General features: G+C 41.6%; 2 protein-coding genes across 2 annotated transcripts; both read left to right on the plus strand.

Annotated features, from left to right (window-relative positions):
* Positions 1 to 1,655: 1,655 nt before the first annotated feature.
* ddrgk1 (DDRGK domain containing 1) lies at positions 1,656 to 9,195 on the plus strand. Its single transcript, XM_072696484.1, has 9 exons — positions 1,656 to 1,843; positions 2,701 to 2,850; positions 2,967 to 3,106; positions 4,436 to 4,537; positions 5,202 to 5,324; positions 5,630 to 5,668; positions 6,305 to 6,361; positions 6,468 to 6,516; positions 8,556 to 9,195. The coding sequence occupies exons 1-9, from the start codon at positions 1,756 to 1,758 to the stop codon at positions 8,714 to 8,716; spliced, it is 909 nt and encodes a 302-aa protein (XP_072552585.1). The 5' UTR covers positions 1,656 to 1,755; the 3' UTR covers positions 8,717 to 9,195.
* A 1,320-nt stretch (positions 9,196 to 10,515) lies between these two features.
* On the plus strand, positions 10,516 to 19,037 carry LOC140576371 (transmembrane protein 127). The gene is made up of 4 exons (XM_072696006.1): positions 10,516 to 10,876; positions 13,775 to 13,974; positions 14,371 to 14,532; positions 15,062 to 19,037. The coding sequence occupies exons 2-4, from the start codon at positions 13,800 to 13,802 to the stop codon at positions 15,415 to 15,417; spliced, it is 693 nt and encodes a 230-aa protein (XP_072552107.1). The 5' UTR covers positions 10,516 to 10,876; positions 13,775 to 13,799; the 3' UTR covers positions 15,418 to 19,037.
* The last annotated feature ends 1,142 nt before the right edge of the window (positions 19,038 to 20,179 follow it).

A 20,179-nucleotide genomic window follows, 5' to 3' on the forward strand; every position in this document is an offset into this window, starting at 1 on the left:
ATTGTGTCTGGTGCAAAGATAATCTTAATTTACCAGGACAAAGCCCACCATCATAGATAGTCCTCACAACAGTCTACCTTGAAACTTCCAGTCCTGAAGAGGCCAGTTCAGCATCCATGTTCTTAGAGACCCAGTGGGTTCTTGTTGATACTTTAGAGGTAGATGATCTGTGCACACTCCAGGTTGAAGATCACCACCAGGAAGAGCCATCCAGAGTCCAGAAGAGGCTAGTTCAGCAACATTGTCGTACAGATCTAGAGTTTCTTGTAGACATTTCTAATAAAGTTTCTCTCCAGAATTCTTTATATCTTACTTTGCAACCGCGCCCTAGTTATATAGGGGGCACTGTACATTAATACAGTACTAGAATGAGATATTAAGCTAGATAAACTAGGTTTAGTACCATGCCACATGACTAGGATTTGGGATTAAGCTGGTGTTAGACATTTTTTTATCCTTTCCATTCCAGATGATGTGTAGTTTAGGACTAGGCCTAATAAATGTACCGGAAACATGACAATGTAATATAGGTTATCCTGCACATTAATACATTACTAGGACTAGGGATTAAGTCTAGTTCTGGATAATATTATCCATTGCATTCTAAATGGTGTATAGTTGAGGACTAGGCTTTATCCCTGATCCTAACAGTCTCTAAATGTGCATGCCACATTGCTAGGACTAGAGATTAAGCCTAGCACTAAAATACTGGTGTGTAGTTGAGGACCAGGCTTAATAAAAGTACCGGAATCATGACTAGGACTAGGGATTAAGCTGCCATAGACCTTTTTGTATCCTTTCAATTCCAGATGACGTGTAGTTGAGGACTAGGCCTAATAAATGTACCGGAAACATGACTAGGACTAGGGATTAAGCTGTCATAGACCTTTTTGTATCCTTTCAATTCCAGATGATGTGTAGTTTAGGACTAGGCCTAATAAATGTACCGGAAACATGACTAGGACTAGGGATTAAGCTGTCATGGACCTTTTTGTATCCTTTCCATTCCAGATGATGTGAAGCTCTGGACTAGGTTTAATAAATGTACAGGAATCATGACTAGGACTAGGGATTAAGCTGTCATAGACCTTTTTGTATCCTTTCAATTCCAGATGATGTGTGGTTGAGGACTAGGTCTAATAAATGTACCTGAAACATGACTAGGACTACGGATTAAGCTGTCATGGACCTTTTTATATCCTTTCCATTACAGATGATGTGTAGTTGAGGACTAGTCTTAACAAATGCACAGGAAACATGACTAGGACTAGGGATTAAGCTGTCATGGACCTTTTTGTACCCTTTCCATTCCAGATAATGTAAAGCTCTGGACTAGGTTTAACAAATGCACAGGAAACATGACTAGGACTAGGGATTAAGCTGCCATAGACCTTTTTATATCCTTTCCATTACAGATAATGTGAAGCTCTGGACTAGGTTTTGAACCTAATCCTATTAATGTAGGATACCCTGCATATTGATGCATTACTAGGACTAGGTATTAAGCCTGGTCCATTTGGAATTGGGATTTTATTGTATTTTCTAATAACTGAAGGTCTAATACAGTCCAGGACCAGGCCTCAGGCATGCTCCTCGTGAACGGGACTGTGTCTCCGGACCGGTGGGGGGCGCTGCTCCTGAACGGCGGTAGAGAGCGGAGAGCAGCGTCAGCTTTGGGCTGATGGTGGGGCTGATGGTGGGGCTGATGTTTTGATGGCTGCACTTCGGGGTTAAAGCGTGGTTTCTGTCTTAATAATGGACGTTGCTCTGTATCTGATCGCTGCGGCGATTTTAGTAGTCCTGATCATCTTCGCTGTGAAAGTGCGTGCACGCGCAGAGGAGGGTGAGTAAACATGCCCAAATACGTTCATAGTATCATATATATATATTTATACACATGCATTACCTGTCCAAATGTTTGTGGACACCCCTTCTAATGAACCCATTCAGCTACTTTAAGTTGCACCCATAAGCATGAACCTACTGGCACCATGCTGCCTAATGCCAGGTGTGGGCCAGAGAGGGGTGTAAAGCCCCCCAGCATTGAGCTGTGGAGCAGTGGAACTGACTGTGTTTTCTGGAATGATGGATGGTGGTGCTCTATCCAGTACTTTTAGGATGAGTTGGGGATAATGATGATGATGATGATGAGGTGGGGTGGTCATCATCATCCAACGTCCTGACCTTGCTAGAATGCAATCAAACCCTCACAGCAATGCTTCTGCAAAATCTAGTAGAAAGCTCTCTTCAGTAGAGACCGTAACTCCAACAAAACGCCAACAAAAGCAGGATCAACTCTTTTTTTTTAATACCCAATGATCAATCAATCAATGAATGAGCAGGTGTCTCAATACTTTTGTCCATATAGTGTATAAGCACATGTTCTTTCTATCCCTAAGGGGATTTTACATATCAAACCTTCTTGGTTAGCCAGATGTAGCCACAGAACCAGCCTTTTTAAGATTAGCTACATAAGTTATTAGACTTTGATTGGATTTCACGGGCCTGGGACTGACAGGGGCCCTAAAATGGGTTAACCAAGAATTTCGGCAGGCTAATATATTTTCAAGCAGCCCAAAGGTCCCTCGCAGCGCCCCCTGGGCATAACAGTGCAGTGTATTAGCTCAACGTATAGAAATGAAGCCCGGATGTTAAAGATGATGTTTTTCTTTGTCTCTCTCTCTCTCTCTCTTTCACAAGCTGATCGTGAGGACCATCAGAATGTGGCCGCTCAAGTCGCAGCACCACCGCGAGTGGCAGGGGAGCGAGTGGCCGGCGTGCTCCGCAACCGCAGAGGCGTCTCCAGCATGATGGCACAGAGGCGCGCACAGCGGGACGCCCCAGAGCCTGGTAACAACACCAGTCATCCCACGGTCAAGAGCACAGTTAAAGTTGCCTGGTGACGAAGTTTAGTGTGTTTTCTCTGTGTAAACCTCTCTCTCCTCTGTTTGACACCTCTTCCTCAGAGAACACTGGTGCACAGAGAGACGAGGAAGAGGAAGATGAGCGGCCGCAGGCTGAGGAGCGCGCTCAGGCTGCAGGGAAAGTGGGCGCTAAGAAGCAGAGGAAACTGGAAGAGAAACAGGCCAGGAGAGCACAGAGGGAGGTGAGCATCCACTCATTCCTCTGTTCAGCCCCTTTCACACGTGCACCTTTAACCGAGTATTAACCTGTAATTATATGGTAAGGGGTTCAGTGTGAACGCAAACCCCAGTTGAATCCCAGCTAAGATGGATGACCTAGAACCAAGACCTAGAACAATACCCAGGTAACTGTCAGGTAGATTGTCACTCAGAGATGTGGCTCAGGTTTCCACTCGCCAGTGTTTTGGCTCCGCTTGTCACTTGGGGGTGTGGCTCATGCTTCCAGCTGGCCAGTCACTTAACACCACTCATCACTCGGATGCTTCTCATTCGCCAGTCACTTGGCTTCACTTGTTATTTGGGGGCATGGCTCTAGCTTCCACTGGCTAATCTCTTGGCAGTGTTTGTCATTTGGGGCATGGCTTAAATTTCCGACTTGCCAGTCTCTTGACACCAGTCATCCCTCTCAGTCATCAGCTCCTTTAGCGACAGGCTGCTTCACCCCAAGTGTGTGAAGGAGCGGTATCGCAGGTCCTTCCTTCCTGCTGCCGTCAGACTGCACAACCAGCACTGCTCCCAGCGGACCACATACACACACACTTAACTACACACACATGTTCATGTTCAGGGAATACTATGTGCAATACCCCCCCCCCCCCAATGTGCAATTAAGAGTCTTTTGCTGTAAATAATACTGTTTGTTTATTGCTTTTTTAATTCTTATTTATATTGTGTATATAGTGTAAATTATTTATCTAAATTTTTGTAACTGAGTGTCTTGCTATCCCTTTCTGCTGTTACACTGAGAATTTCCCCACTGCAGGACTAATAAAGGAATATCTTATCTTATCTTATCTTATCTTATCTTATCTGGGGGGGACTCGCCAGTTTTTGGACTCTGCTCTTCACTTAAGGGTCTGGGTCCAGGTCCAGCTTCCTTCTCGCCACTCTCTAGGCGAGAGTGGCGAGAATCACTCATCACTCTGAGGCGTGGTTCTGGCTACCCACTCTCTAGTCTTTTGGCTCTGCTCTTTACTTGGGGTGTGGCTCCAGCCTCCTACTCGCCGGTCTCTTTGTGCTATGCCAATAAAGTTGAATTTAATTGAATTAAATGAAGGGGCTAATCTCTCTCTCTCTCTCTCTCGTATGTGTGTGTGTGTGTGTGTGTGTGTGTGTGTGTATGTGTATATATATATATATATATATTAGTATTGTATAATATTTTGGCTATATTTTGAACACAACAGCCACTTGACAGTGTTTTACAGCGATGTGCGAGTAAATGTGTGAGTAGCCTAGGAAATCTTGGTTGTACTGAACGTCTAACAACGTAACGTGGTTCACTGTCACAGGCTGAGCTGGAGGAGCGGGAGGAGAGGAAGCGCATACAGGAGCTGAAGGAACAGGAGAGGAGGAAGGAGGAAGAGAAGGAGCGACTGCTGGAACAGAAACAGGTCACTACAGAGCGTGTTACTTACTCACAGTGGCCAATAGATGGCACCACACCCTTACTTGTTGGTGGTTTCCTTGTTTCTAAAATTTGTTCATCTCCAATATGAAGCTTTGATGAATTTGAAAGCAGAAAATGACCAACTTATGTGACCATAAACACACTTGGACCGGTCACATAAAAGAGCATCCTAAGACTGGGTGATATGGCAAAACCATTATATCATGGTACTTGGGGGGGGGGGGGGGGGGGGGGGGGGGCTTTTTATGGTAGATTTTTAAATTAATCAGGACAAACATTAAATAACTGGTTAAAAATAAATAAATAAGTTAATGAGATAATGGACTGATGTCTAATCTGGTACATACTGTTTAGTTTATGCAGTTACTATAAACGTATAACCTGGCTGTTGTTATTTGTAAGCCCTCTATGATTGGTCTATGATATATGCAGTTGTTAAGTTTCCTAGAAGTGCTGTTGATATACCCATGATATACTAGTAATTTATCACAATACTATCAACATATAATCATATTGCCCACTTTTAAGGGCAGTCTACCATTCTGCTAAATCTCCAGAGGCCTCTGGACATTCATTTGTTAAATAAATGATGGTAATATTTCAGATTTACTGCTTTATCTCATCTCCACAACTGTTTTCTGCTTCAGGAAGAGGAGTTACGTCGTGCTAAAGAAGAGCAAGAGAGGAAGGAGGAGGAGGAGTACCAGAAGCTTAAAGAGTCTTTCGTCGTTGAAGAGCAGGGAGAGGCTGATGAGCTCAGTGAACAGGAGGTGCTGCTTTTAAGTGATGATAAATGTAGACATACAGTTTTGTGCTGCGCTGCAAGGCTACTGTATATTGCAGACAATGGAAGCTTACAGCCTACTAAGTAGGATATGCATTCAAACTCGTGACCCCCAGGCCATAGTGTATATAGATATAATCCTCATACTCAGGATGCATTAAAATGACCAGGTGTAAATGAGGTCATTGATTTCATGGGGTTTTCCAGCATTCTCTATGAATGTAAGATTTGTTTTTATGGCTTAAAAACTCTGTTTTCCTGATTTCTCCTTTGTGTTCTTTGTTTCTCCAGTCTCGGAACTTGCTTCAGGAGTTTATCCAGTATGTTAAGGTATGTAGGTGTTTTACATGACCCATAGTTTGACCCTTTTCCGGTCAGGTTATTTGATTTATCACGTAAGTGATTAAGTTGGTTCATACTTTGTCCATACATTACTGTGCAAACCTGTAGCCACCTGTGAAAATTAGAATGAAAAGCTGCAGTGATGTGAAGTGATTATTACCTTAGTAAAACACTGATATTAGAATAAACACTAATAATAACATTCCTACAGAACGAGGTGGTGGTTCTCCATCAGTGTGTTCATCATTAGAACATCTCCTCATGGAGTCTACTATTATTTAGAGTTCTCCTGGTTTGGTGGTAAATCAGGGCTTAATGATGGTAAATCAGGTGAGCTGCTGCTGCTGCTGCTGGAGTTGAACACATCTCCACGCTGTGCTGGCTGGACTGGGGGGCGTCCAGGAGAAACCTGGAGGAACACAGCTCTGTTCTTCAGACTAGCTCACAAGATCTCACTACTTTACTCAAAATCTAGCTCTTGCTCCTTTTTACTGGATTTATGTTCACCTGCATCCCTTATAATTGGAGCTGGAGTTTCTGCAGTAAAACTCTCTGATGGCTGAGATCAGTGCTTTTAAATGCTATACAGGTGTATATTTAACTGGAAGGCGCTTGTTTTCACAGGACTCCAAGGTGGTGTTGCTAGAAGACTTGGCATCGCATTTTGGAATGCGCACACAGGTGAGAGAGGTTTTTCCCTCCATGGAATGTAAAAAGACCAGTTTTATATGGACTGTGTATGAATTATTTTTATGCTCTTTAAAAACGTGCTTTTATTCTTTTGTAGGACGCTATCGCCAGACTACAGGACTTGATAGCAGATGGTTCACTCACCGGTATGTTACTTGCCTTAACTTTAAAGTAGGCTAAACATGTGTAATAGCAGTGTTTAAAGCAATGGTTAGGTCAAATATCAAGTTTAGGTTTCCTTACCTGCTAATGCTCCTTTTGATATAGTTATATTCTCTATATGGACAAAAGTATTGGGACATCTGCTCATTCAATGTTTCTCCAGAAATCAAGGGTTTTAAAAAATGTATCCTGCTTTTGTTGGAGTAACTGTCTCTACTGTCTAGAAAAAAGTCTTTCTACTAGATTATGGAGCCGCATTACTGTGAGGATTTAATGAGGATTTTTGTACTTGACTGAGCACTGTTCATCATTCCACAGGTCCACTGCTCCACAACTGGGGGGCTTTGTACCCCTTTAGCCCATGCCTGGCATTAAGCAGCATGGTGCCAATAGGTCCTGTTTGTAGATGACATGTCTTGCAGTATCAGAAACCAAACAAGCAAGTCTGTTAAGAAAGCTTGGACATTGCTAAACTGGTGGCTGTGTGCTTTCGTTACTTGTGGGCAACGCAGTGTGTCCACAAGTTTGTAGAAACTGCAATGCTATTAATAGGAGTAACATCCTCTGCTTTTTTGAGAGGGCTTTCCACTAGACGTTGGAACATTGCTGTCAGGAGGATTTGATTAAATTCAGACACAAATGCTTTAGTGAGGTCAGGTATTAATGTTGGGTGATTCGTTCTGGCACTCCAGCTCATTCCAGGGCTGGTGGATGGAGCTCCATCACTCCAGAGAATCCAGCTTCAGAATCAGAATCAGAATCTCTTTATTTCACCAAGTATGCTACACATACAAGGAATTTGTCTTGGTGAGAGCAACACGTATGATAAGTAACAAAAACACAGAACGCAGATTATTTACAGCATTAAACTAAAGGAAAATTACACTAAACAATAAATAGGGTAGGGGATAAATTAAAAAAGTAAAAAGTAATAAAGGTAATAAAGAGCTGAAGAAGCTGAGAGATGTGAAACAGATTTGGTTGAAAAATATATATAGAAGTAGATGTAATTTTGCCAGCATGCTTCCTCACCCTGCTGGTGTAGATCTGCTGAAGTGATGGCAGGTTACATCCAATGATCCTCTCTGCTGTTCTGATGATGTGATGGAGTTTGGTTCTTTCTTGTGAGGTGGAGGAACCAAACCAGATAGTTATGGAGGCTGTGAGAATGGACTCAAGGATCGTTGTGTAGAACTGGATCATCAGGGTCTGTGGCAGGTTGAATTTCTTGAGCTGTCTCAAGAAGAACATTCGTTGTTGAGCTTTCTTGGTGATAGAGAGGGTGTTTTTCTCCCATTTCAAGTCTCTGGAGATGGTGGTGCCCAGGAACTTGAGTGACTCCACCATGGATACTGCAGTGTTGTTGATGTGGAGGGGGGGAAGGGGGGGTGGATTGCGCGGGAAGTCCACCACCATCTCTACAGTCAGACACCAGCAGCTCAATTTCCTTTTTGTAAGCAGACTCATCACCGTTGGCTATGAGGCCCACCAGAGTGGAGTCATCTGCAAATTTCAGGATCTTCACAGCTGGATCTTTGGAGACACGTTAGTGTAGAGGCTAAAGAGAAGGGGTGAAAGAACACAACCCTGTGGGACTCCACTGCTTCACTGCTTCACTGCTCCACAGCCCAGCACTGGGGGCTTTATACCCCACTAGCCAAGACTTGGCATTGGACATTAGCTGAGGTTCATGTGCAGCTTCTCCAGAGCATCTCATTTCATTGGCAGTGGTTTTCTATAGAGATTATACGAGCTGTGCCTGCTGTTGAACACTTGTGTCAGCAGTGGGTGAACCTTGATTGGGCTGAATGCTCTAATTAGAAGATACTGTAGCTTTAGTGCAGAATTGAAGAAGCAAACTTTGGACACCAAACATGCCTTCCACTATAAAACTATGGAGGTGAAATGTCCCATAAGCTACATTTTGATTCTTGGCCGAAGTATAATTGTGAAATGTCATGTTATTCTCTAAGCTGCTGCTTTCCCTGATGAATTCTATGTGTTCTTCCTTCCCACTCTCCAGGTGTGATTGACGATAGGGGGAAGTTTATCTTCATCACTCTGGAAGAGATGAAAGCAGTGGCTCAGTTCATCAAACAGAGGGGAAGAGTGTCCATTTCAGAACTGGTCCAGGCCAGCAACACCCTCATCAACCTAAAGCCTGTGATTCAGAACACAGCCTAATCATTGCCCAATATTGCAGATTCTAACACATGCCAAAGAGAAAACTTTTTGGCCCAGTAAACACCCCGTCAAGATGCTTATCAGACAGGTTATGACTTATTTTTTTAATAAGTGTAAATAATAAAGAAAGCCTGAACTATGTTAGTGTGCTTTAATTAGTGTTTTCTAGTCCAGATTTGCTCCGCCTGTGTCCACCGCTGCCTCAGCTTTCTGTTCTTGGCTGACAGAAGTGGAACCCAACATGGTCCAACATGGTCTTCTGCAGTTTAGCCCATCCATCTTAAGCTGGATGCTTTGTTTATGGCCATTAATCCATGTTGTTCAATTGTGGGAAATGTATCTTCATCAGGAAATGTTATAGCACATTCTAACACATGCCAATCTGATATTTTGTTCAGACACATTGATAAATGATCACTGAAGAGACATTTAATGGATTAAATAAGTTCATAAGTGAATAATAAAGGGAGACTGGCTTATGTTTGTGTCTTTGAATCCATGTTTTTGTCAGTAGAGAGAGGAGCGTGTAGGCCTGACCTGCTCACTGGCGATACGCCACACCATGTGCTTCCAGTCTGACTAGAGTTCAGTTCTTCTGTTTCTCCTTTTTCTCCCCTCTTAAGATGCAACTTCCTGGAAAACATAACTGTAACCTAGCAAATCATGTAATATACCCCTTTGTGCAAAGCTGCAGCTACTGGGATGGCAGGAGGGGCAATTGCATTGGGGCACAGGATAGGAGACTGGAGCATCTGAAACATTTATTAAGCACCATTGCACTATTCAATATATATGAATATAATATTTTATATATATATATATATATATATATATATATATATATATATATATATATATATATATATATAATATATATGGGTTTGATGCCTGGGCTCGGCAAGCTGCCACTATTGGGCCCTTGATCAAGGCCCTTTACTCTCCCTGCTGCCTGGGTACTGCAGTGATTGCTGCCCACCGCTCCAGGCACATGTGCTCACTGTCCCACTGTGTGTGTTTGATGGGTTAAAGGCTGGAGGCCAAATTCCAAATGTGTCCCATCCCGTCCCACCACATGCGAACAACTGACCAGCTAGGTTGCTAGCTGTGTTTTTCTAAAACTTACTGGACTTCATATAATTTTGCAGATAATGTAAGAAACACTGCTGTGGAATTTGCCCTTTGCCATTTAAACATTAGCAACATAAACAGCTAGTATTTTTTTTTTTTTTAAAGCCACATTGCTACTACTGTGTAAGATTAGTAAGTTGCTGCTTGTATAATAATGTGAAATAATAATTTTTTTTTTTAAAGCCATATTGCTACTACTGTGTAAGATTAGTAAGTTGCTGCTTGTATAATAATGTGAAATAATATATATATTTTTTTTAAAGCCATATTGCTACTACTGTGTAAGATTAGTAAGTTGCTGCTTGTATAATAATGTGAAATAATAATTTTTTTTTTTTAAAGCCATATTGCTACTACTGTGTAAGATTAGTAAGTTGCTGCTTGTATAATAATGTGAAATAATAATTTTTTTTTTTTTTAAAGCCATATTGCTACTACTGTGTAAGATTAGTAAGTTGCTGCTTGTATAATAATGTGAAATAATAATTTTTTTTTTTTTTTTGGTACATAAAATCACACAAATGTCAAAAGTGGACAACAGGGAGAAATAATATTCACACAGAAAATAAAAAATCAGCTGATATAGTTATAAAGTCTAACAATGCTGATGCTGATGCTGATGCTGGTTCCAGGGGTAGCCTTTTTTAATGCTGCTGAAGTTCGGAGTCCAGCCACACGGGGGCGCTGTGCTGCGCTGCGCTGCCACGCTGTAGTGAAAACCGTGTCCGGCGTGTCTGAGCGCTTGTCTAGTTTTTAATGCGCTTTTATTACGAAGGCGACTAAGTTTTATTTCCCATTCTAGCTTCTACACGGCGCAGACTGAAGTGCAGCCCCGTTTATAGCCCGCTGGCTGGCTGGCTGACCTCCCGTCGAGCAGCCGGTCAGGTGACCGTACACTAGCTCGCGCTACCTCGCTGCTGCCGATGTGGATTATTATTATTATCATCCAGTCCTGCAGCGTTCAGCGAAGTCGTGCGATTTCTCCGGGGATGTGAGCATAAAGAAGCCGGGTTTGACTTCAAGACTGTCCCGGTGAGATCGAGCTACAATAACCAGCTGAAATCTACAGTCGTGACCGTGTCTGTATTGGCTCACTTTGTCTGGTCACGTGATTTACGGTTTTTGTTGTTGTTGTGGTGCTGCGAGCTTTAATACCACTGTTATTAATGCAGCTACACTATTTTAGATAATTTACTGTTTTTAAACTGTTGAATTTGAGGTCCGGTGCCATGTGTTATTGGTCTTAATCGACCTGCCTTCCGGGAAACGAGCAGCACACAGGCTGTGTCCCAAATGGCTTCCGGCTCCCAGCTCCCTACATAGTGCACTAGGGCTGAATGAAGCACCTGCTATCCACACTTGTGCCAAAATCAAGTTTGGGGTGCAAACAGTAACACATTTAGCTAGCTGAAAGTGAAGTATGTGTAGATACTGCCTCTACTGCCTCTAATTTCCAACATACCGGGTGTTTTTCCTGTGATATTAATTTCTTAATAGGTCACTATGTCCCTTTAGCCCCTGTCCAGTTATGCTAGAAAGATCTGGGATTCTCTGAGTGGAGGTCATGGGTTTGGTTCCTGTGTTCATGTAGAGGCAAGTTTTACATTTTAATATACTGTATGAATTTATAATAGACAGCAGTTCATACCGTGTAGGACATGTTCAGATTCTTCCTGTTAAAGGTAAAGGTAAAGGTAAAGGTGCACGTATTTGTCACTGTACAGTGTACACTGTACAGCGAAATGTGTCCTCCGCATTTAACCCATCTGTGGTAGTGAACACACACTCACACACACACACACACACACTAGTGAACTAGGGGCAGTGAGTACACACACACACCCAGAGCGGTGGGCAGCCAACTCCAGCGCCCGGGGAGCAGAGAGGGTAAAGGGCCTTGCTCAAGGGCCCAACAGTGGCAGCTTGCCGAGCCCGGGAATCGAACCCACAACCCTGTTATCGATATCCCGGCGCTCTAACCGCTGAGCCACCACTGCCCCATAGTTTTATCATGTGAGTTAATTCAGAAATTTTCATCCATAGAGTTGACTACATGGATCAGTATGCTACTACAACCCCCTCCGCCCAAGCAGCTCTCTCCTAAGCCCTTCGTATTAGTGGTGTGCAAAATGGTAGAGTGTGTCGTAATATTTTGGACTTGCAGACAAAATCCATCAGCAATCCAATTATTGTCATACTTAGTAAAGTGATCTCTCTTCAAAATGTGCTGCACGTCATCTTAGTAATCTTAGTCAGGACTTATTACACGATGTAATAAAAGTATAAGTTGGTCAGTGTTCCTAAATTACTGATGATATTTCCCCTGCATTGCATTTACATTGATGCATTATGCTGAGTGACCTACAAGGTTACTCGTATTACAGAGGCGGGCCAATGTAGTGTTAGAAGTCTTGCCCCAGGACTCAGTATAGTCACACAGACCAGGAATCAAACCCCAGTCTCCCACGTGGTGCGAGGTAGTGGTATTATCTGTTGCACCACACCAACTACTCATACTACTCATACTACGCATACTGGAATCTATGGTATATGTCAAGCCATTTTAGCCTAAAATGCCACAACTAATACAAGAACTCAATATTTACTAGTAAACAATATGATCTCTGTAATGCAGGAATTAGTATTAGTTCTACATATCTCTGTCATCTAAGTCATTCTGTCTAGTCCTATAACCAGGACAGCATATCCTAGTAATTCTGACTAGTCTTATCTATTATTACATGCTTACTGTTCAAATCTAATAAAAATTTGTACAATTACTTTCTTTTCTAGTAAAAATTATAATTCTGGATATCTACAGAGTTATTCTGACAAGTAAAACTAGTAATTTAAGATATTTAGAGCATGCCATCATCATGAAACAAACCAATGTCTATTATAGTCCTAAAGTAAAGGGTCAGGACCTTTCTCTTTCCCCAGCTCTGTTTTTGCTTGGAGATGATTCTGCTATTAACATTAATATTTGTGAAAAGTTAGGGTCGAGACCTGTGTACTCTTAAAATGTGTACAAAATGTGCTTGTTTTTTTTTTTTTTTTGGAAGTTGTTATGCTAGAGCGAGCCACTGCCAGACTAAATCACTAAAGGGCAGCCACTGTAGAGATTATGCACGTTATATCATAGGTGGTGGGAGTCACTGTGGCCACGCTCACTAACTAGCAAAATGACCACCTGAGCGACAGCATTTAGCATTCAGCTTGAATGTTACTATAACACAAAAACGAGAAAGAGCTGCTGTGGGATTGGCTGTACAAAAAGATTCAGCAGGAATTCAGAGCTTCATTTAACAGAAGAGAAAATAGTGGATTTGCTACATTTCACAGAAACAGCTGGAATCCAGGCACCGAAATGTGTGAGCTCATTGAGTGGTGAAGTTGCACTCTGAAAACAGGTGGGGGAAAAAACAAGCCCACTGTAGTTGCGAATTTAGCAACATGCTAAGGTCTATTAAAAGGAAAAGCAGGCAAACCTGGATGAGCCAGTCTACTGAATGAGCCTGAAAAAGACCAGTCCCTCAGATATGAGGTTTTATCCTCTAAACAGGTGTGATGTGAGCCTCAGTTAGCTGGATGTTTCTGGCTACACATCGATGTCCATGGAGCACTGGTTCTTTGGTAATTTGCTTGTAATTTCTCTAATTAACGCTAAAGCTGTGCTGATGAATGGTTCGCCACTCAGTCCGACTAAAGCGGGCGTGTATAGGCGGCAACGTGATGTCAACGCATACCCTTTATTGAACAATGGTCTGAATCTATTGAGCCAAGCCATGTCTTGCCAAATTTAAAGTTGTGTATATTTTCTTATTTGTTCTGCATGTCTCTCTGTTTAGTTTAAAACAATAAAAATATATATTACAAGAATCATAAATCTGACTATAATCAGCTTTTAATCATTGTGCTGTTGTTCCGCAGCCTGGGCCTTCTCCTACACCCAGCCATGACCCTGAGTATGTCTCCCGCTGCTGTGTGCCAGTGCTTCACCCTGGTGGCCCTCTGCACCTCCATCGCAGATCCCAACTGGATTCAGGTGTCGAATGGCACGGGTTCGAGCAAGCAGCTAATTTATGGAGTGGCCTTCACGCTGCATGCTGCACAGAACCTCACAGACACTGGTAGGAGCTTTGCTTAGAGCGTGTATGTAGCTTGTATGTAGATGTGTGCACAAGGACAATTCAGGATTTCTCAGTGCCTGACTTGCCTAGCGCTGTGAGGGAGGTTAGTTATGCTCACTGGGACTCCGGGCCATGGATGGCAATGGGTTCACCAGGGATCCGACTTGCTTAGATGGTTGCGCTACTCAGGAGTCACCTATTCTCTGTGTATTTTAACGCTGATAATAACTGGCCCTCTGAACTTTGCTGCTCATATTAGACTGAGGGCCACACTACTATTATTATTATCATTATTATTATTATGTTGAAAATATTGCCTGGGTGTTCTTAAGTGTTCTGCTTTGATGTTAAAACAAGAAGTCATAGGAGTGATGCTGGCCTTTCTTGTTGTTGTAGGTCCTCTGGGTGGAGTGAATGGCTGGGGTATGTGGCTGCTCTACACACTGGCTGCTGTCTGTTATGGGGCTGTGCTGCTCTCCAGCTCCTCTTTTCTCATGGACTTCCTGGGTGTTGGGTTCACCCATTCCAGGCTGGTAGCCTCGCTTCATTTTTCCACAGGTGAACCCTCTTCTTTTAATGCTTAAAAATCATAGGATGCATTTCTTGAGTATTTTTAGGCAGGTAAAGGGGTCCAAATCCTATTTTCCCAACAAATCAGATGTTTTAATGTGACCTACAGTGCATTCAGAAATTCTTCAGATTCCCAATCATTCTGCACTTAATGCCCCTTAATGACAAAATGAAAGCCTCAGTGTTTGTAATTATTCCCAGCTATTTCTTACTGGATAGTGTAGCTGTCCTCTCGGTGTCCGGCCGGCACAGTGTGAGGTTAACAAGCTAGAGAGATTGCAGTAGGCTTTGGTAGGGTTAGCGTTTATCTTTAGCATTTAGTTCCTCCGGTCGTCCCGTCTGTATTCTACCGCCAGTGGGCGGGGTTATATAACGAGTACGACTGTGATGTAACAGTTTTGGGGGTTTGGAAATTTCCCTTTACCTGTCAGTGGTACTAATGTTATGAATGATGGGCATATGTAGAGTTGAGCTGTATTATGATTATCCTTATGTTCCTCCCTCCCTCTCTCCTCAGCATTGCTGTGTATGGTGGTCCTAGGGGTCTGTGGCGCCTGCCTCTATGTGATCCAACAGAATTTGCAGAAAGGTAGACTGGCCTTGCTCTGGGCTCGGCCTGTACAGGTCCCCTCAGTCCGGGCCAGTGGACTCCATGCCACACCCGGAGAGAGCTTTTACATCGAGATGTTAGGACTCGTCTTCTCCTTCCTGGCCTTGGGCTTCAGTATCAAATGCCCTTCACAGCCCATCCAGTACCTCCCTGTGGAGCACGAGGAGGAAGAGAGGCAGCCTTTAACTGGAGCAATGGGACTGGACAGAGAAGAGTGGGTAGAGGGAGAGGAGTCCAATACTGAATATTCTTTGCACATTTGACCAATACGCTTTTTATATACAGTATGTTGTAGCGGTTGTGAGAATACCTTGTATCTCCAAACCGGCGAAATGTTCTTAACTTTAAAGTACATCAATGTAACGAGATGTAAATCCTAGTATTTTTAGACCTTTTCTTTTGGTTCATTCATCATGAAAGACGGCTGGCAATTTCAAGCAGTGTTAAAAAAAATATTCATGAGAACACTGTGAGCCGATACTACAGGTCCTAGAAAGGGTTCTTTGAGTGATGACGTAGAAGAACCATTTTTGGTTCCGTAAAGACTTATGAATGTGAAGTGCATGTATCATATTCTTCAGTCTCACATTTCTTTACAGTTCTTTGTGGAACCATAAATTGGGTCTTCATTGGCCACAATTCAAAGAACCCCTTGTAGCACCTTTTATTTTTAAAAGTGTACTAGACAAATCCAACAGTTTATTTTTTTTACCCGACACTGTGCTGAAGGATATCAGAGCCTTTCTAAGCTCTTGAAAAGAAAGTTTGGCTTGGACGTACAGTTCTAAGAAAGGCATTTAATTGCTATCAAACCTTTCTGTTAAACTGAAGTTCCCGAAAGTTATTATTAATTTAGCATTTTAAGTTTACATTTTTAAAAACTTTTTCGATAGGTGAAAAAAATCCTAAATTTTATGCAGCCTTTACTTTTAAGTGTGTATTGGCCTTCCTTCCATACAGGTTAGCAGTACTTCCGGGTGGATGAGCAGCTTATTTTATGCAGCGGTAAATATAAACAAAACAAACTGAACCTGCAGCACTTTACTCAGTTCCCTGTCGACCACCAGGGGGCGCTAGTCATTTCAGAAAAACAGATATACGCCATCTGAGGAATAACCCTGGCTCCGAGCTCTGAGTGGCTCAGCGGTGCATGCACTACCACTATGTCCCGGGGGTCGCAAGTTCGAATCCCAAGCCATGCTGCTTTGCCATCAGTGGCCAGAGCCTGAGAGAGCAGAATTTGCTCTCTCCAGGTGGCACAGGCATCTGTTAGCTGATATGGTGGAGCTGGGGACCCGCTGCTTTCCTCCAAGCCTTTCCAAAAGAGGCGGTGGCTGGGTTCACATGTATCGGAGGAGACGTGTTAAGTCCTAACTCTACTTGCATGGTTAGTGCTAGGGGGAGTTATTAACGGGTGGGTTAATTGACAGTACTGAACTAGAGGAAAAAGGGGAAATTTTAACAACAAAAAAAAGTTGACAGTTTTCTCATTTTGCAGTCTCCAAAATCATCAAAGCTGAAGCTAGTGAGGGACATTGAAGCCCCAGGATCACCAGTATGAACAACTGATGAACATACTGTCAAATGAACATACTGTCTCAGTATTTCTCAGAAAATGCTCAATCTTTACAACATCTTGTAAATACCTTAAATAACCTATTTTATGAATAACAAAATCTTCATATCAACACAGCGCTAACAGCTTTATCCACCCGAAAGTATATTCATTGTTATTGGAACGTAACCCAGATTTAATCTATAGTATCAGCCTTGGGACTGCATGCCAAACCAAACAAGAAATCCAGTCAGAAACCAAAGAAATGACCAAAAAAGAGTACGAAAAGACCCCTCGGTAATCTTATGTATGCACTAAATTCTCAGACATGAGTATTAAGATAGTAAAGATACATGTAATAATACTTAGTGAGTCTTCATAAGGGAATCTCCAGCTCATAGACCTAATAGAAGCTAAACTGCACGATGCTCATGTTACTCTCAAGTAAATGCGAAAGGCAGCTCTTTGTGCCTTAAACTTCGTAGAAGACTGTTGTTTATAAATGTATATGTATTTTTATTTTTTTTAAAGATATGTTTTGATATGAATAACACATTAATAGTGAATCTATTAGCAGTATTAGCACAGCATGTGTCTGTGCTAATGTATACTTTTGATTTTACACCAAAGTTATTGGTCTCACATCGCTCAACTAAGACAAGTTGGGCTTCCTAAATTAAAATGACGGAAACTTTTAAGATTTTCATTTGTGAAAAAGTTAAAACTGTGGCTCCAGTGTTGCATATTTCCAGGGAAAACACTTTATGAAGGATTTATCTCTCCAGTTTGAATGGGTTGTGTCATGTCTGGCTTTAAATACTGTTAATTAAGTTCATAAATCATCTGACCGAAGAAGTAAAAAGCAGCAGTAACCCGAGTGTTTTATGTTCAGTGAACGTGATGTACCACTGGCCCTAAACGCAGTCAGTCAGGCAGGACATGCCTGAAATTTGACGTGTTTCTTTAATTCAGAATGGAAGATGCTAGGCTAATGTTGCTAACAAAGAATGGACTTGGACTGTCACCAATCTCATCTCTGTAAATACAAGCTGAAACATAGCTCTTAACCCGATCATAACGCATCCAGATCTTCATTTGTTTTGTGCAGACAAATGGGTGTGGTTTAGAACACTATAAACAGTACAATACATTATGTCCAAATGTTTGTGGACACCCCTTCTAATGAATGCATTCAGCTACTTTTAAGTTGCACCCATTGTTGTTGAGACGTATTGCCAAAAGATAGCACCATGTTAAATGCCAGGCCAGGCGTGCGCTAAAGGGGTATAAGAGGTCCTGGCATTGAGCTGTGGAGCAGTAGAACTGTAAATTATCTGGAATGATGGTTAGTGCGCCATCCAGGACTTTTGGGATGAATGGGGAAGTTTGGGGATGACCTCACTAACACTCTTGTTGTTAAATGCAATCAAATCCTCACAGCAATGCTCCTCCAAAATCTAGTAGAAAACCTTCTGCCCTGGACAGTAGAGACAGTTCCTCCAACAGAAGCAGGATAAATCTTCTTTTTGGATTTTGGAAGAAACAATGAATAAGCAGGTGTCCAAATACTTTTGTCCATATAGTGTAAACTCTGTGGGGCCGCAGTTTTAAGATTTTCTTTTTTGAACAACCTTTTACTTTAAAAGCAGATAAAATAAGCTTGTGGTGTATTTACCGAGGTGGGACTGGTGACAGACCAAGTCAAGTGTCTATTAGCAGTACTAGCTTAGCATATCCTACTGTAAAGTAAAGAAGCACACTTCATGTATCACACATGTCTTGACCGATTGACTGCATCTGAGGTCAGTGATCCGTCATGTTCAGTAGAGTTTTAACTGAATTGTACCTTTTAAACATCTGTATTTCCCATAGGCAGCAAAGTATGGGCAGATGTTACATGTTGAAATGTAGGCGTACGATGGTACTGATGTTGGTAAGATGCTTGGTTTATCTTGTGATGAAAAGCAGCAAGAATGTAATGGATGTTTATAATGCAACAAATAAGTCAAACAGGACATTAGTACTCGTTGCCTCTGTAAATGTTCCTCAACAAGCTCTGCCTAAACAAACAAACAAACCAGTGGTGTGTATCTGGGACACTGTATTGCGTGTGTTAGTGTTTGTTGCTCTAGTTGCTGTTTTCTGTTGTCTAAAGCCACCCAATGGAAACATTCCTCGCCCTCTTTTTGATGTTACACACTAAATCACTGTGACTAGTGAAGTTTGGTTTGCTTTTACAGAGGTCCATTGAACCGAAATGTGGTATTTACAGATTGTCTGTCGTCTTTACTTCTTTTTCATAGGATGTGCACTTAAGTGGTAGGAGGGTGGGGGGCGGGGATGATCCTGCTGGCCTGCTCACTAAGCAAGTGATTGGTGGTTTAGGTGTAATGGTGTTTGACTCCTTCCACCCGAGACTCATTTTTGAGATTTCATTTTAAGACCTGTTATGTATTAACATTATTTTGTCTGTGCAGTACATTATTTAGTATCCACTATGAATGTTTAAATATCCATTATGAATTGTTTAGTATCCACTATAAATGATTTAGTATCTACTAGGACTTTTTTGTTATTCTCTATGACCTATTCAGTATCCACTATGAATTATTCAGTATTCACTATGAATTATTTATCTTCTTGGACATATTTGTTATCCACTATGATTGTGTTATTAATTATTTAGTATCCGCTATGTATTATTCAGTATCTACTAGAAATTATTAATTATTTACTATGAATGTTTTAGTATCCACTAAGAATGAAGTATCCATCATGAATGATTCGGTATCCACTATGTTTTATTCAATATCTACTAGAAAATATTTGTTATTCACTATGAACGTTTTAGTATCCACTATGGATTATTTAGTATCTACTAGGACATATATGTTATCCACTATGGATGTTCAAGTATCCAGTATGAATTATTTGGTATCTATTATGAATTTAAGTTGTTTAAGTATCCAATATGACTGTCTTCAAATCTATTAGGAATGATTCATTATTCACTGTGAATGTGTTAGTACTCACTATGAATTATTTAGTATCTACTTAAAATTATTCAGTACCTACTTGAAATTATTTGTTATCCACTATGAATTATTCAGTATATAATAGGAATTATTCATTATTCACTATGAATGTTCAAGTATCCAGTATGAATTATTATTAAACACCTACTAATATGTACCTTATTGTACCTTACGTAGTTTAAAAGAGCTATTCACCTATCCACCTATTCAGTCTATACAGCACAGTAGCCCTAACACTGAAGTTATCAGGAGTGTTTGATTTTGTTACTAATTTCTATATTATCAGTCTCACTACTCTAAGAATTCTTCCAAAATACTTGATTAATACATCAACTGTTGTAGGCCAGGGTTAATTGGTCAGGGCTAAAGTCTTGCAGGCTTTTCCCCACAGATTAAGGGTGGGACCTTAATGAGACCACATAAATGAACCTATTT

This window comes from Salminus brasiliensis, chromosome 1 (genome assembly GCF_030463535.1).
Source record: "Salminus brasiliensis chromosome 1, fSalBra1.hap2, whole genome shotgun sequence".
In the NCBI taxonomy this organism is placed as follows: Eukaryota; Metazoa; Chordata; class Actinopteri; order Characiformes; family Bryconidae; genus Salminus; species Salminus brasiliensis.

Coding starts and splice junctions, on each gene's coding strand:
- ddrgk1 (XM_072696484.1), top strand. CDS start 1,756: ATGGACGTTGCTCTGTATCTGATCGCTGCGGCGATTTTAGTAGTCCTG. Junction 5,325..5,629: donor ATGAGCTCAGTGAACAGGAG/GTGCTGCTTTTA, acceptor TTGTTTCTCCAG/TCTCGGAACTTGCTTCAGGA. Junction 6,362..6,467: donor ATTTTGGAATGCGCACACAG/GTGAGAGAGGTT, acceptor ATTCTTTTGTAG/GACGCTATCGCCAGACTACA.
- LOC140576371 (XM_072696006.1), top strand. CDS start 13,800: ATGACCCTGAGTATGTCTCCCGCTGCTGTGTGCCAGTGCTTCACCCTG. Junction 13,975..14,370: donor ACAGAACCTCACAGACACTG/GTAGGAGCTTTG, acceptor TTGTTGTTGTAG/GTCCTCTGGGTGGAGTGAAT. Junction 14,533..15,061: donor CTCGCTTCATTTTTCCACAG/GTGAACCCTCTT, acceptor CTCTCTCCTCAG/CATTGCTGTGTATGGTGGTC.